At 38.8% G+C, this 17986-nt stretch overlaps 1 protein-coding gene across 10 annotated transcripts in view; it reads right to left on the bottom strand.

The window, feature by feature from the left end:
* RUNX1T1 (RUNX1 translocation partner 1) overlaps positions 1-17958 on the bottom strand; it is a 141847-nt gene extending 123889 nt beyond the window's left edge. For 6 of the 10 annotated variants that reach the window (XM_006019998.3, XM_025199406.1, XM_025199407.1 and 3 more), the window contains exon 1: positions 16969-17958. Coding sequence is in view for 3 of the 10 variants with exons in the window: in XM_025199410.1 (XP_025055195.1) it covers positions 16969-16996 (28 nt within the window). In the remaining 7 variants the exon portion in view is untranslated. Of the gene's footprint in view, positions 1-9265; positions 9405-9612; positions 9685-12358; positions 12377-16968 lie in introns of those variants that run through there. The other 4 variants (XM_025199412.1, XM_006019997.3, XM_025199413.1 and 1 more) reach the window with 4 other exon arrangements.
* Positions 17959-17986: the final 28 nt, after the last annotated feature.

Below are 17986 nucleotides of genomic sequence, written 5' to 3'. Positions count from 1 at the left end.
GCAGTCTTGAGCTGTACCACGCGATCTCTCTCCTACAGTTTATCATCTGCTTTAGTGGAAAGTTAAATTTTCCTGGATGGTCATTAACATTTTTCAGACTGGACTATAAACTTCGCAGCAATACAAAAATGTTTATATTTTTAAATGATTTCATAAAAAAAGATTCAAAATCAATAAGCTCTATCAACTCTGAGTACTAAGTCTCATTACAAATAGCCCAGGCTTGGTACCTATGACAACAAAAAAAGAGAATAAACTCTTAAAATGCCTTACTAGGTTACTACCATCTTTTTTCCTAAGATCTCCTCAACCTAGTTCTGCTCCAGTTGTTCTGCATTTGTATATGTAATGTTAGTCTATGTAAAACTGATCACTATGCTTTAATTAAATTGGCTTTTCTTCTAGACTAATACTTTTAAAATATTCTTGATGAAAATAGTTTTTATTCTATTATTCTTTAGTTACAATGTTTTTGCCCAGTTACGTTGCCTAGTTTGACATTTTCTTTTACAGCTCCATTTGAAGAAATACTTATTCAGAACCATTTTTCCCAGTTAAGCAGAGAATTCTGTCTCCAAAGCAAAAGTTATGTGAATCTGAATATGGTACACGTCTTATCTCTAAAGAAGTACGCTTAAATTATCAACAGGCTTTGACCAGCAATATATTTCAATTTGCAATTTTTATATTACATTAAGTTCATTATGAAATAAACTTTTAAATAAGAAACTCACAGCTGTGTAACAGCTCCATTTAATAAAGTATAGAGAGAACATCATCAAAACTCTTGCTTTGTGCAATTTGTGAGTGTGTGTGCGTGTGTGTGCGTGTGTGTGTGTCTGTCTGTGTCTTTTTCCTCATCTAATTTCATCTGCGAGAGACTGTCCCTAGAGGACAAGAAAAGAGAGAACCAATTATATCCAGAGGCTGGTTTCTCCAAAATGAAGGCATCTGTTCCATGCCAATGACTTCCACATGGAAGAAAAACAGAACTTTGAAGGCATCTGTGTTCATGGTTGACAGTCACAGATCTTAAGGTCTACTGTAATTGCCCAGCTGCAAACATGATTTGGTTGCTGCTGCTATTGTCAGCTGATCTCATCACACACAGAAAAGAAGAGAACTTATGCCCTTAAAAAAATAAAAATCAGTTACTATTATAGTATCCTGCTACCTCCTTCCCTTAGGATGGAAGTGCTGTACTTTTAATGGTACAGCTGCTTTTCTTGGTAGAAATTAAAGTGCAAGTATTTCAAAAAAGTAGGAAAATTATTTTATTGCACAAAATCTCTGCCTAGATACATTACTCTTAAATTTACGAGATGCTTGTCATCTGCTAGTGTTTCACTGTGGCACTTCATAAGCTTTATTCAGAGACCAACCACTTAAACCTGCAACTGACCTTACTTAGAAAAATAGTCTTAATAAGATCAGTAAGACTGCTCACCTGAAGCAGCACCCTGGGATTTCACTCCAAATTTATAAGATCTTCAAAAAACTGATATGATCTTCATTATTTAAATCAAAGCACTTTCAATGATCTCAGACACTTTACAAAAGATTTTTTAAAATGCGATTTACTGGTGGTGCAAAGTCAGACTATATTGAACCTAATATTTGTAGAGGTTTACACAACAATGCTGTCACTCTTCACTATTAAAAACTGAACAAAGAGTAAACAAAAGCTACATCAAGGAGAGGTAGCTTTGGAAATATCAAGACTATGTTGAAATTTCAAAAGCTCGGGTACACAGCATTGAAAAGTACTTCAAGATCTAATATTAATAATGCAGTTACAACTAAAAATAATCAAAACCTGAATAGCATAAGAATGAAATATATTTACATGATGTAATTTCCATTTACCATATAATAAGGTTTGTGGTTCCAACAAGTATTTAACAGTAAGGGAAGAAAGACTTTTTTTTCATCCTTTCGTTCAAGTTGTTAATATAATCCTGGACCCTAAAAATTCCACCTGCCCAAGATAAGGGATATTGTTTCTTTTCTCATCATTCAGCTATGAACTCTGTATTCAGTGGAATCCAGTCTGCAAGAGAGGACATGCCCTGCAGGACAGGTGAAATTTTAAAGCCTGATTTCAGACTTTGGACAAAATTTGGCATGGATTTTAACAGAAACGGGACTGGGCCCTTTACCATCACATACCAGAATTGTTAGATGCAAATAACCAATTCTATCTTTAAAGTACAAGAATTGTGTTTACTGTAACTGTACAAACATTTTTCTGGAATCTGCCAGACCCCGTGGCTTGCTCAGAAATAATTCTAAAATATTTGAATGTAAAACTTGAAACCCTAAACCCTACTGAAGTTAACAGGGGTCACCCAAAATGTTAAAGTATGTATTATCCCCAATATCACAGGAAGTCCAGTGTGAACAATTCAATGCATGGCTCACTTATTTTCCATCAAGATACAAGCTGATCTTTAACTAGCCTAAGAAAATATTGGTAGTGTTGGAGTGACGTTGCAGCCATGATAATCCAGAAATTATGCAAGAGGCAATGACTGTTGTGGGTGAAATCTTTTATTGGACCAACTGCATGGGTGGGATAGACTTAGAAAATCTTCCAGGTCATCTGCTGAAGAATATTTTGCATTCAAAAGCTTGTCTAAGTCTATCCCAATCACACAGTTGGTCCAATAAAACATTTTACCAACAACTACCATTGCCTCCTAAAAAAACTGAGTATTCATAGCAAAAGGATGGGAGGGGGAGGGGAAAGGAAAAGGAGGGTTCCTCATCTAAGGTCTAATCTGGATCCAGACTCTAAATTAATCTAGAATATTAATAAAAAGATTGAGAGAAGTGGCAGGTAGAAAGAGGGGGGCAATAGTTTAGATCCAAAAATATATTTAGGCACATAACTTGTGTATTTAGGAACATAATCAATTTGGTGCCTAAATTCTCATTGTTTTTCACTGGAGTTTAGCACCCAAATATCTTTGAGGATTGGGGCCTAAATATCTCAACTGCAACATCAATGTACTTTGCTGACCTAGCCACCAGAATCTGCTTGTCACTGAGCACATAAAGTATGTATAAAACTCAGCTAAATTCTCAGTGCTGAGAAATTAAGCTCAGCACTAGGATTTTTGCCTTGCTCACCTACAAAATGTTTGACACTGGGTAGAAGATATGTTTCCAGCATTCAAAGGCTTGCCAACAATCTTTAGAAATAATTAATAGTATGGTCATGAAACAGCCTTTGCTTAATGCTTTCTAAAAGTCTTTGATTCCACTCACTAAAATACTTTCTATAACATTACCCTTAAATACTTTTAGCAAAGCCACCATAACAACACACACAACATCCTGGCACCACTGTCCTTTGATAGCACACACACAGGTGCCATTATCCATTAACTAGTTGGCAGCTGTTTTGGGTTCCTGGCACTAGTATGCCTTCATCTCTTTGGCAACAAACTCCACCTGGATGTCAGTAGAAACACTCTGTTGGACCACCTTCCCAAATAGCCTTTGCAGTAGCATCATTCAGTCTCTCTTGCAGCATTCTAATCTTCTCATTTTCTGCCACTGGTTCTATACACTCCCTGGCAATGCTCAAACTGGTCTGTGGCAGCTCACTTCTTGAACTTGTCTAGCACAAGTGTTAAATGTTAGAATAATAGTTTTGAAGAGAAATTTTATGACAATACCATAGCCACTCAACTTAGTTATTAACATACCCCATTAACGTGGTTTCAAATTTCATTTTATTTCAATGTACTGACATGACAATTGAGCCAACAAGAAGGAAAAACATGGTAGAAGAATCTAACCAATTTGACCCTTTACAGAAAGAACATTAAACTTTGGCATTACCGGGAGGTGCACACACATGCGTGCATACACACACACTCTCTCTCTCTCCCTCAATATTCTAACTTGCCATGATGAAATGATGAAACAGCAGTTTAATTCTGCTGCTCCAAGGCAAAAGAAGTAATGTTATACAGAAAAGGAAGTATGCAAGCAAAGAATCTATTGTGGACAGTCATTTTGACCTAGCAAACCAAAACATGACCTTTGAGCCACCTCCTATGGAGACAACTGTGTGGTCATCATCGGTCATTAACAGAAATGTAGCCTTAAATACAATGAATCATGAAAGAAACCTGTTCTGTGGAAATAACTATTACTTTTGTGAATAATATATTAACAGTCAGATAGGTAGACATATTTAAGCCTCCTGCAGCTACTATACAACTGATGCTGGTTATAGATTTACCTCAGTAGGCAGTGGTCAAAATTCATAATATCTACTCTTTAGTTCTCATTGAAAGCATATTTTTAACCATGTCACTAGAAAAGGAAGGATTGGAAAGAAAGTGAAAGTTTGCACATGCCACTATTTATGGGTTACTTCCACTCCACTAGGTGAAGTCTTACTTTCTTTTAGCTAAAAAGATACTTCACAAATTAAGTGGTTATTATCATGTACCATATTGTGGTATGGTAAATGGTGGTTTATTCTAGTCTACGTATTTTACCTAACCAAAAAGTGATGTTAAATCAGATGTGTCCTTAAAATAAGAGAGAAATCAAACACCTTGTAACAAGTGAGTATATGGCAAATAAGCTGCTATTGGGAGCCTGCAGTAATAGTGCTGGCTGGAACCACTGTCTTTCTGTATTTGTTTGTGCCTAGTGTCAAGCATACCTCTGAATGATGATGGACTTCAAATGATAAGATAGAAAATGGGCAACAGAAAAACGTAATCTTAGTCATCATAATGCCATGCACCAGCCAATTATAAAAATAGATGCTTAATATCTTAAAAACCTGATATGAACATGTAATATTCCATATATCCATGAAACCTTTTCATCCCAAAATATCTTCAGCTGCTTTACAGAAACTGAAATACAAATAACAAGAGTTTACACAAATCACCAGAATGGAGTCATTTCTGGAGTAAAATGTGGAAACATCTTTTAAAATAGTGCAGTGTTCCTTCTTTCAGGAGGAAAGGAGCGCTCTTTGTTGAAGCTGTTGAAGAAATGCAGATACTCTAAGGCAAGCCTCAATTTGTCTCACCCCCATCTGCTATGAAAAGTACCATGAAATGGTACGACCAAAGCACCTTGCTTTTAAATCCCTTCTGAAATACAGCATCTTCCCTATCACACTATGTTGAGGCATTAATTTTGTAATGTTTTGAAGTAACTTAGTTCTATGCACTTACTAAGCACTCCTATTTAAGCCATTATTTGGTCATCCATCCAAACACAAAACAAGTTAGGTCATGCTTAGCTGTGGTATGTTATTGTCAGATCTTTATGATAAACTAGTAAAGGCTGCAGACCTTCAGGCTTGACGGTCTTGCGGTTCTCCACTTCTTTCTCCATGCATTGACATCTGTAACTAGGCATGTTAAATACTAGGGAAGGCGGGACCTGAAGGAGTTAGATCTATCGAGGGTGGGGGCAGGGAGATAAGGTTTGTATTTAGAAGCAGGTTTGGTTCTGCTGGCTGTCAGATATATGGGGAAAGTATTTAATTTAAGTTTTTGTAATGTGTAAGGAATAAGTAGGGCTTTTGATGTGTCTCTTTTACTATGCATAAAAATTTAAATAATATTGACCTACATCATTTAACATAAAGGCAGTGGACATGCATGCGCACACATACAAGTGCAAGTGATAAAAAATATGCAGAAGACATCCAGCCACAATCACGCAGATACTACCCTCGCACAAAATCCATTTTGTATTTACCATCCAGTGAGCCTTATTTTCAACAGATTCAAAGAAAGCATATTCTTTAATCTGACTGTTGATGTAGTAGTTAGTGTTATTGGACACATATTAATATATTTGTGGATCTTATGTCTCATCAGTCTTCTGCAGATTTATTGTTTTAACTGTATTTAGTCACATTTATTTTAGGTAAAATTAGATGGTTTTCAGAACAGAATAAAGAATCAGAACTTAGGGCACCACTGGGTTTTAATTTTGCTGATCTATGGATCAGTTTGTAACCCTGGATGAGTCACTTCAATCTGAGTGAAAATTAACTCTAAAACCAAATTGAAGCAAAACCAGGAGCCTTTTCTCCATGAATACCTAGGAACTGAGTTCCTAGCTAATAGATCAGAATTCAACAACTAGAATCTATTTTAACATTAAAACCCGGAGAAGGTATGTATTGTTCTCTGTAATTCTCTATGATGTACCTGCTACGAAATAAAGTAGCAAGTGAAAAATCTCTCATTTTGCCCTGCATATATTTGCATATAATATTTGCACAGACCTTCTGTATGGGTAACAGTGAATTATCACTTTTTTATTAAGACTTCTTATAAAACACTTTTCATTAGATTAAAAAAAAAAAACACCCCAAAAACCGAAACAAAACAAATTAAAGGAAGAGTATTTTTGCTGCTTGAAAATGTCTGGTGAAACATTCACCTCACCAATGCAACACTTTCCATGTTAATAAAACTCATTTGATTAGCAGTACTACCGAAGCAAACATTTTTGTATATAAGCACTCAAGCATGATTTAATCATTTTATTTCAGCATGGAAAAGAGTTGCTCTGAAAGCCCCATTAGCTAAAACATCTTTGATTAGCTCAAACTTATATTTGCAGGTACAAGAGTGAAATAAGCCAAAAGATACTCTGCTTTCTTAAATACCCTTAATTTTGCATACAATCTATCCACAATGATTAAAAACTGTACTGTTGGAACAGGTAAGTAATAAATACTGGTGATTTCAAATAATTATTAGATGCTTTTTGCAAATAAAATTTTATTCTCCGAGTTAAATCCCTTTACCAATATACTGATATCTAGTTACCAATACCATTTTTATATTCCAAAAAGATAAGGCCCTAATTGTATAATGCCATTTTTATCTGCACAAGATAAAAGTGCCAATAAACAAAAATGCACATTAGGCAGGAGATTTTTCAGAATAGATTTTTTTTAAATAACCCACTTGCATTAACAAAAGATTGCAGTGGCTTCCAAATTATAGGGTGTTATTTTTAGTGGAAGTAGTTCAATATTCATATTGGAGCAGATGTAGCAGTTTAACAAAACAGCTCTTCAAATCCTGCACAAATTGAAAACAGGAAAACTGATTGCATTTTCTCTTATCACTTTCCTTTTCTGAATTGACACTCTTGGCCTTCTGAAAATTTACACATGGCTTTCATCTCAACAGCACCTGCTGATCAAACAGAAACCTAACATTTTCATGAAAATGGTATACAGGACTAGTTTTCTTTTTACCATCTTAAAGGGCATCAGCAGTCCACTTGATGGCAACAATTGTTGTGTAGACGGCATACTCAGAATACATTTTCTTTAAACTTACTTTTAAAAACGAGTTAAATCACTAGTGGCTCTTTCATATTAGCTCTTTGCATTAAATTAATTTCTGTCTCCACATCTGCTTAACATTGATGGGCTTCATTCTGTAGCCAGCTCGATTTTACAGTGTCTACAAGACTTTAAAATAATATGATATGGTCTCCATTACACATATATATGTATTTGTAAGTATGTGCATGCATACTTGTATAAATATATATACACAAGAATAAATATATGCACACATTCAAACACATATCTAATGAGTAAAAACAGAAGGAAAATCTAATATCACAATATTCTCTGTATATATCCCTTTCTCCTTTAGCATAAGAAAAGGATGGGGTGGAAAATCCAAACTGAACACATTTTAAAATTCTCCTGTGTTTTCTTACATAATCTACATATCAGGTATAGATCTAGCAGGTGCCTTGGAGCTCAAGTACCAAGGCTGTGGTGAACAGATGTCATCATAGACTAATATGGCAAGCATCTAAATTACAGTCAGCCATTCAGTTCAAATATACCTGGGTGCTTGATGCAAAAGTTTAAAGTGTCTGCTCTTGTATATAAAATATGAAAGATAAGTACCTGCTTCTAAGCCCCTAAACTCTGAAGTGCAGCAGCAGGTAACAAGAACGATCTTCCCTTGTACATAATTCTAGGTGTAATTAAAGATGCTCCTAAGACCTGCTATGTGTCAGTTCCTTAACTGATAGAGCCCTAACCCTTCTGAAATACTCTGCTGCCATCCATTACCATTCTGCTTCAGTGATAAGGTAACCTGAAGGCAGAGATGACATACAGTAATATATGGGCCACTCTAGCCAGTTGGTTTGTGAATTTTAGTGTTTCATCATGCTCACTGAGGCAATCGCAAACCTGAAATGTCAATATGTTCAGTCAATGGAAGTAAAATAATGGGACTCTATTGTCTTACCCTATTGATCTGCTGCTGTCAACAAGGATACATGTCCCCTCCCGCCCCACACCCCCATCTTTAAACAAATTTTAATTAGGCTTTTAGTTACTGGATCATATATATATCTACACAAACACTTGATGAAGTGAAACAACAACAGAAATATTTAAATCATATATATTTGAAATACAATACAAAAAAAAAAAAAAATCACACCAAATAGGCACATTTCTAAACCACCCACACATGTGTAAACATCCATACAGTTTACATTCATGCCCATACCAATATCAGATAATGTTAAACTGATGATGAAGAATCCAAATCAATTACCTGCTATCCAACTTTTACAAATACACATTTAATCACCTAGGATGTGACTTCATCTTTTGCAATACCAAAGTTGAGAAATATCCAATTAAACAAATTAGATATTTAAATATAAATATGTGTGTGTGTTTCCTATTCAAAATGTGCATGGCAACAATGATCTGCCCTTCCTTCTCCCAAGAAAGGCACATTTGGAGTTTTCAAAAAATACAAAAATCTGACATCTGATTGAAACCCAAGAGCATGTTATTTATTTCTTGTTGGGGTCGACTTTACCAAAGCATCAGCAGGCAGAAACGCACAAAAAAAGCTGCTCTTCTTTCCAACCAGAAGTGGTCTGTGTGTGTTTGGAGGGGGGTAAGTAGGAGGGAGATAAAACATTTAAGTCACTCAAAATCAATCAGAAGCTTCACTGGCTCTCTCCCTGAAGAGAGCCTATTTTCTACCCATTCTCACCTAATAAAATGGCTAATCAAGTCGTTATGCTGCTGATTTTCTCCTCCATCTAATGGTTTTAAAGTCGAGTCAATAAATAATCTATTGTTCACCAGCTTCCCCCCCTCCGCCCCCTTTCTCTCAGTTTATCGCCTTTCCCTAAACCCATTCAGACCGGGCCAAACTAAACCCAATTAGAGATAAGGCCCCTTTTTGGGGGTTAATCTCACCTTCCTGAGTCCTGTTTGAATAGCAGAGGTGATGGGAGATAACGTCAAGGCCAGGACTGATGCCTCCTAGCCCCACTGGCAACAAAAGGCAGATCCCTTCTCTCTCCAGGCTAATCTTTAAATGTAAATTCTCCGCCAGCTAAGAGGAGAAGATAAGAGGTTACATCTTCACTTCTCCGGGCTCTTATCGACTTCTGCATCGTTCAGAGAGATTGGTGGAGTGGGAGGGAGGGAGGGAGGGGGCAGAGAAGAGAGCCCCCCCTCCCCTCTCCTCCCAAAAATGCAATGCAGGGAGATTACCTTCTGGCGGAGGAGAGCGCAGGCGGCAGCAGCAGCAGCAGCAGCACGGCCGGGGCTTTGTATTCATTAAACACACATCGCAGCTTATCTGAAGTCAAAGGCTTGTCAGGATGGCACATTGTGTGCGCGCGAGAGGGAGAGAGGAAGGCAGCATGCATCGGGGCGATTACAATATCAGGCTGGCCCAGATGGAGGCAGGAAAATAAGCAGGGGGGGTGAGAGAGACGGGCAGGGAGAGGAGCTGCTGCTGAGGGGCCTCGTGGGACCACACTCCCCTCAGCATCAGCGCGGGGCGGGCTGTGCACCAGGGATGCTCCCACCTGACAGCCCAAGACCCACCACCTGGAGGGCCGGGTCTTCACCTGCCTGGGGAGCTGGAGGCACCCGCTCCCTCTCTGAAGGCCTGCCAACAAGACTTGTGTGCCTGCTTGAAGTGCTGAGAGTGTTAAACTGGGCATTCCCCCGCACCTCAGTACAAAGGCTGAATCCTCATTTTGACACTCAGCACTTCAAACAGGCACACGCATCTTGTGCCTCAGTCGCTGAAGCATTACTCACGCTGTCCTAGCGCAAGCTAGCTTGGGACTGCCCAAGCAACTTCAATTCTTGGGCCCGCGCGTTCCTTGCACTAACCCAGAGCGGGTGCTATCCACCCATGAAAACAGCCTTGCCTCTGATTTCTCCGGAGTTCGCACACGTTCCCTCTCCGATGCTAGCATACAAGTAGCGTGGAGGCTAACATACCAATGTGCTCACTGAATGTTTTTATTGTTCCCAGTTTGGTTGGTGCGTATGTAACTGTTCACACTTCTCAGTACAGAGGTTGCCCGCACTGACTATGCGTCTACGGCATTCATCTCCCAAAAGGAACGGCGAACATGACTTTGTCTTCTACCCAATGCGTCGACTTCCTTGGAGAGATATGTCCAGGGTTTGTTTTAATTTTTAAAAAGCTGACTGGGACATGATCAGGTATTGAAACTGGAAGCTATTGTAACCCTGGCATGAATGTAGATAAACTGGCAAGAATCCCTGCACAAAGAGCAAATTGTTAAACTAGCTTTCACATTCAGGTTTAAAAATAAGACAGTTTTCTCTCATAATGATAATTATCTAGGTTTAAGGAAGTTTGCTTCTCTTGAATGACTGGGAAGCAGCAAAACGAAGGCTGAGCTCAGGACAATGACAGCACAGTGGAGTGAGGCAGGCATTGTTTAGCGGAGCACCCATTCCAGAATTGTTCAGCCAATATAGCAGAGTTTTTCCACAAGAAAAGAAATAAAGGGAATTTGACACGTAATACAAAGTGAAAAGCAGAACCTAGATGGGGGAAGGGTGTGTGTGTGTGAAAATCGTGTCACTGCAATGAATGTCAGATAAAAAGGGGTCTGTCACAAATCCTCCACTAATCCAATAATGTGAAAACCTCTTGGTATCAATGAGACAGAACACAAGGTAATTTTTTTTTGTTCTTCATACACTTTTCTGGCTACATATTTAGTCCGAGAAAGAAAACAATTTAGCAATTTTTTCCTATCACAAAGGGCATTTCACTCCACAGCAAAAATAATATGTGAAGTTTACGTGTGAAATTTACCACCTGTCTAAGTCTGTTTTGTACTCTCTCAAAAAGAGCCACCTTTCCCCCCACCTACAATAGTTGTCAGTTGTGTGACAACCATATTTAGAAGTAATCAGACAAGCCAAATGAAAAGTTAGTCAACTCATTTGAAACACAAGACTTCAGCTACCAATGTGTTCTAAGAGAAGTTAATTAAATTAATTCAATCTGCCAGGTACCAATGAATTTTCTAACAGCAGATGTTCTCTCAAAATACTATCTAAAAATAAAAAGGTGCTCTATTTTGGAAATTCTGGCTTTTTTTCTGCACTATAATGTACCATATACTAAATTAAGCTCTGTCAATTCATTTTTGCCACAACTACAATATATGCTTTGTATTTACCGTGGCATGTCTGCCAAGCAATTTAACTACAAGAGATGCACAATTTTCTGATTACAAAAATCTAAGTTCCTTTTGAAAGTAATAATTTGCTGTGCAAATACTCGCATTTAAAAATAAAGCTGCATTTAACATTGATATAAATACAATCAGAGTATAAGTTGTATAACAGAAGCGGCTTTCCATAATCACAGCTGTCTCAAAGTCCATCCTGGAGGGTAGAAATCTTAATTTGAACAGACTCTCTGTTAATAATGGGTTACCTTCCCATAAAGCATAAAGTCCAGCTGCCCCAGGCAGATAAGTTTTGCAGCATTCAAATAGATTAAAATCTAACATTTTATTTCTTGCACTGAATATGGGAATTCTAGTGTGCTATAATGTGAGAATTCCAACATATGACTATTATGGCATAATATCTCATAGCTCAGCTTGCCATTACTTCACTTGTAATTCTTATGTTAATTATGTTCATAATTACTATAAACAGATGTGGTAGAAATTCATGTGACCTTTCAATGCAGAATGCATTTCTCACTCCTTTCACTTTATTTTAGCACATGCACTAAAGCAAAATATGGAATAAGGAGTGATTTTGACAAGCTGTGTGCGTGTATATGTACAATTTTTAAAGAAAGCACACGTTTCTCAAATACTTCAGTCAGAGGGCCTTCTATATGTCAGTATATTAAAATGAAAATTAAACAAAAAGTTTATTCTGAAATATACTCTGAAAGCCCATGCTTTAAAGAAATATTTTGACTAAATTGAGTTAAACCCATAATTGAAGCCTAGAATATAAATGGGGCACTACATTTTTATTCAGTACCTTTGTTAATGCAGCAGTATTCTGCTTTACAGCTACAAGTATATGACAGTCATACAGCAATTTATTTTACTCACAACCCAGCCATCACCGTCTGTACACAAAACACATCTACAATAAAACCACTATGGATTTCATTAGCAGAAAGCCTACTCAAATTTCATTTCTTTGGCCCTAATCTATAATTAGTGTGGACAGACAGGTGCAAACCCTTCTCTTATCCAGATGGCTACTGGAAATGGTGCAAAATAGCTCCTTCTGTTTAAACAACACACAGATAACCTGCTCTGCTCTTATCACTTACAATTACCTCCATTATACTGAACTAATGTTTACTTTAATAAAATGTCCACTGTTCTTTAAACATTATTTAGAAACTTTTATATCAATGGCAGAAAAAAATGAAGATGGCAATCAATGTCTTTCAGATTAAAGCAATCATTTATTCTGAAATCAAATTTCCCCTTTAAAAATAACTTTGACTTAACATTTGCTGGTCATTTTGCCTGGTATAAAAAAGTAATGCACTGTATTTGGTAGCATGCAGATTTCAGAACAAAGTACTAAATTAGTCCAATATAGTATAAACAAGAAAACAGCAATTATAGTTTTTAAAAATTTATTCAAAGTGTAAAATTTAATGTACCAAAGCAACCAGCTTTATGCTAAAGTTTGGTTTTAAAACTTTTCATTTCATTAGGTTCTATGCTTGTGAAAATGGGATTAAGTAATTTCAAACTAGACCTATTATTTTAGAGACTAAATTTTACTTCAATATACCCAACCCTAATGTCAACACTTGTTTAAACTCCTACCCATCTCTGTAGACAGTTACTAGTTAAAAACATTTGAAACTTACAGGACAGTACTAACTAAAGGGACAAATTTTTGTACCGAGTCAGATTTAAAAGGAATTCCTTCTACATGTCTTTAACCAAACCATGAGAAATAACCTCTACATAATGGCAAGTTCATGTTTTATTTCAGCTGATAAGGCTTCTTGATCTTTGCATGACAACTTGTTTCCACAGAACAAAGAACAAGGTTTCTTTTTTTTTTTTTTAAATTAAAAATGTAAAACCCCTGAAATAGCAAGCAGCCTATCCTTTTCCGGGTAGCTCAAGATTTAACAGTAATGGACTGTGGCAAGTGTATTTGAAAGAGGAAAATGACAATTGCAACTCTCATGCCTCCCTCACTCCCAATGCAAATACTGGAGATGCCAATTTTTCTAGAGTGCCTAGTTATGAAGAGCTATGCAGTTTGCACAGTACCTCAGTGAAGTAGGCTTTGTACTCAATGCCTGTCAGCTGAAGTTCATTTCAGAAAAGTGGAAAACAGGATTTGACAGGAAAGAATGTCCTGAACTGACTAGCCACTGACCAGCACTCCAGGTGGAGCTATTTTTTCTCTTTTCTTTATAAACAATACTTTCAGCATAAAACTCCATCTTCACATAGGCGTACAAAGTGTTAAATCTATACAGATGAAATGCAGGGTGATGTTTTACTGGTTTATTATTTAGGCAAATATTGAGTTAACATTAAGGTGCTCAAAATGGCAGAGGGCAATGTTTTACTTTAAAAGATTTTGGAAAGTATTTAAAAGCTTGAAGCCTATGAAGAAAAACAACTTGTGTAGCAGTTGCCAGCAAGCAGTGACCTAACACTGCTGTCTGCATTCCATTACAAACAGAATGTTTCTTGTCTGTTAGAACATTTTAACAGTTCAGGAACAAAGCAGCGCTAGGTATTCTTGCAAGCACTACAGCAGAGATTCTCCTTCAGAAGTATCCTTCTCTTAACTACTTCGTGTCTGGTTTCAGCCTGCCAGATATTACCAGATTTTTTTTTCACTTGCACTTCTGTATAGTTGAGCTACATACTGTACTTGGGGGTGTGGGGGAACTGATGCATACACCCAAGTGATAATATTTATTTTTAGAGGCTCAAACTTAAGAAGCTGATCACAGACACTCTTAATAATCAAATAATTTATTTAAAAGACTTAATGATGAGATACTAACAAGATATCTCACCAACATGTAGTTACTACACAATAAAATGTGTATACTGTGCAGGTATAAGGAAAGCTACTATCACATCTTTTCCATATTTTTTCTTTTCAAGGGAAGCCCTAGAAATTCATGGTTCCAAAACCAGAACATGTAAACAAGGCACACTAACTTTCTTAACATATACCCAAACTGAAGGAAATTCCCTAATCATATTGGATTTCCTAAGGAAATCTTCCCAGAATAAACTGAATGAGGTTTTCAGACTTCACTGAAGGTTGAGCATCAGTTTTAACCAGTTCGACCATCTCTCTTGGCCAGATTCACTAAAACTTTTCATACAAAGCCATAACAGAAGACCTGGGTATAAACTTAAAAGTTGCAGAAGTCTAAAAATGTTTTTCATCTCAATTGGAATAAACCCCTTGCCTCAAACTATTATGGTTAATAAAAACAAAGCTGCTTATTTAAACTTTGCATTGCATCGTCAGGATGTGAAACTGGAGAAGGAAATGCATGGTCCTAGTAGAAATATTCAGTAAATTATCCTCACCCCTAACTCTAACATATTGTATTTAGAAATATGATCATTATGTTTCTAATTAAATATCCAAAAAGATAAAGCTTTTTAGAAGACCTGCAACATTTGTGCATGTGCTAATATAAGTAGAGAAAAAGTCAACACCGATTAGTTGGTCCAAAAATGAAAAAAAAAAAAATCCTGCTTTGGTCAGCAACTCGGACCACCATCAGGGGATAAATCAATTTGCAGCAGCTGTGGACAGCCATTTAAGTCTAGGGCCTGAACAGATTAATTAGGGGAAGCGATGTTAAAAGTTAAAGGGGTCAGAGTTACATTAAGTACATGAATTTTTGCTAGAACAAACCCCAGGTGCTACATTCCAAGACTCAGAAGACATCCTTTCAGTCAATGGTATCCATGTAGGCTCATGTTTGGCACTTGCCACATTTTTGCAGAAGATAATACAATACTGATGTTTCAGACCGATAACTTTCAGAGAGAACAGACCTAGTTTTCCCCACATGTAGACCATAACAAACCAGTAGTGATTTTTGTATCACCTTTTTGTAGCCTATTTTCAAGGTAGGAATAATAACAATTCAAAGACTGGCAACTATGCATTATGCGAACAACTGAAAATTTAAAAAAGGTCACTTTCAATTTTGTTATGGCTTACAATGGCAAACTTCTTTGACTTCACAGAAGAATTGCTAGTAATTTTACTCGGCTCCCACATGTGACTGATTTATGGGCATAATCTGAACTTCAAAATCTCACACTAGCTGGAGGATCAGTTGGACAAAATAATCGTTTTTTTAATATCTGATTCAATGAAACGGAGAGAGAAGAAAGATGTAAAGGTACAATTAGTGCCAGGGGGGACTGGTACAGGGCATGTGTCTCCTGAAATGCAGGGTTGGTATGCAATGATAACCCTTTGTGTTTTTAATATGAGTGTAGAGCTCTGACTTCTGCTATCCCTAGTCCATTTAATCTGTGGATGTTCACAGCTGCTACAAATTGATTTATCCGAGGCTGGCGACTAGGACTCCTGTCTAAAAATAGCCAGATAGGAACTTTTCGGTGGGGGCGTAGGAGGATGTTTGAAAAGGTCTCTACCTCCTTCCTTCCCACCCCACTTGCTCCAACTTCGGAGAGAGTTTACATGCTAACATTCTCTCTTTTTTGGTAGAAAAGAATTTCACTACGTGCCAGGATCTCTCCTCTTTCTATTTCTTTATGTCATTTTGAATGACAAGGCGGCACAGCCGTGCTGTACAGATTTTAGACTCGATTAACAGACAGCGGAGTCTTCTCAACAGGGAATAACAACTCAGTTGAGGTTGCAAAAGCCTCCCCCCACCCCAGCTAAACTCTGTTTTAGACTCCTTGGGACTTCATCCCTCCCGACTGGACTCGGAGCTCTCAGGCTCATCGGAGGGTGAAGAGTTTCGCCTGTTCAGAGAGGAGCTACATAATGATGGGCTGGGATCGCGTCCTTTGGACCGGCCACCAGATGAGCACCATCAAACTGCGGCAGGGTTTCGGGCGCCTGCCTCGTCTGAAGGACGCGGATCTATTTGCAAGATCGCAGCGCAGCGGAAATAGGACGGGCACTGCCAGAACTGGGTTTCCTTGCAAAATAGCCTGGAGTGATGCTGCCAGCACGACATCATCCCAGGATTGTAAGGCGGGGGGAGAGAAAAACAAGTCACCAGAAGGATGCCAGATCACGCTGGCGAGGCCCTGTGATCCGGGGAAAGGAAGGGGGGTGGGGAGCAAATCCTAAATGGAGACAGGGTCACTGGGATCCGGCAGATGAGAAGAGCATTTGCTTTCTAAGCTGCTTTCCCTGCGAAACCGGCTGTTTGTTTGTTTTTTGCTTTTGCCCTTTGAGCAATGCTGAGTGCAGAGCTGCCTCCCCAGCCCGGCACCGTGCCCGCAACAGCCCCGCTCCCCGCGGCTCCGGTTCAGCCGCGAGCCCCTTTAGCTACAACAATCCTCCAAGACTAAGAGAGAGGGGATCCAGCCTCCCTACCCCCGCCCCGGGGCTCCCGTCCCCTCCTCGGTACTTACACTGAAAAGGACCGGAGATTCCCACCATTCGCCACAGGCTGTGAGCTGCAAATAAAAGTTCCCGTCCTCCTCGGGGGAGACCCGACAGCCCAGGCTGCTGGAGGGGAAAGGGAGTGGGAGAGGGGAGAGGCAGTGCAAGGCAGCTTCCCTTCCCAGTCCAGATGATCCAAGTCAACACGAGGCGAGGAGGAACTCCAGCTGCTGGGAAAGGAGGATCAATGCGAGAGAGACGACTTGTTCCAAGGGAAAGGAGAAGAACCAAAAATAAAGCAAAGTCTCCAAGTAGGGATACTGAATGCCCAGGTCCTTTGCTGCTGCTGCTGCTGCTGCAGACAAATGTGGTCTGGAGTCCAGAGAACGTATAGTGTCAGGGGTGGTGTTGCTGTGTCTCTTTCTAAGAAGGCGATGCATAGATTTGCAGGGCTGCCTTGTCTCTGCCTTGGAAAAGAAGCTCCATGCAGTGTCTGTGCAGATCCGCCCGCAGAAAGACGCCGCTGCGCCTGTGTCTCCCTCTGCTACCAGCCACCTCTCAAGTCAAACAGCATACTGCAAGCAGCCGGCCCGGCTCCACTACCCAGGTGCAGGGGGGGAGGGCTTAAAGCAGTGGGAGGTGATAGAGGTAGGAGACATCTGTGTCGTGAGGAGGTTAGTGGGGGTCAAGTATATGTTAACAATAGGCAAGCACAGTCCCTCTTGGGCAGTCTGCCTACTCTTTCTTTCTCTCTCTCTCTCTTTTACTGGGTGGACATGTAACTTGCTCCCTAATGATGCCTTCCCAAGGCTGCCTGCTTTAAGAGTCCAGACTGCCCTGCAGTAACCCAAGACAAACACTTTCCCTAGCCATCTGGAGAGCTCCTGGCTTCTCTGCCTGTATCTCATCACTGTCTGAAGAGACAGCACTGCTAGAAATCAAGCTACTCTCAGATCTACTCTCTAATCCCCTTCTGTTAGCTGATTTTTCAGTCAGACTATTTGCTTTCGCATTAGATAATAGCCTTAGAGAAAACAATTATCATTT

Source organism: Alligator sinensis, unplaced genomic scaffold (assembly GCF_000455745.1).
Source record: "Alligator sinensis unplaced genomic scaffold, ASM45574v1 scaffold273_1, whole genome shotgun sequence".
NCBI classification, from domain to species: Eukaryota; Metazoa; Chordata; order Crocodylia; family Alligatoridae; genus Alligator; species Alligator sinensis.
The sequence above is the reverse complement of the archived record's forward strand: the minus strand, read 5'-3'. Positions and strand labels throughout refer to the sequence as shown.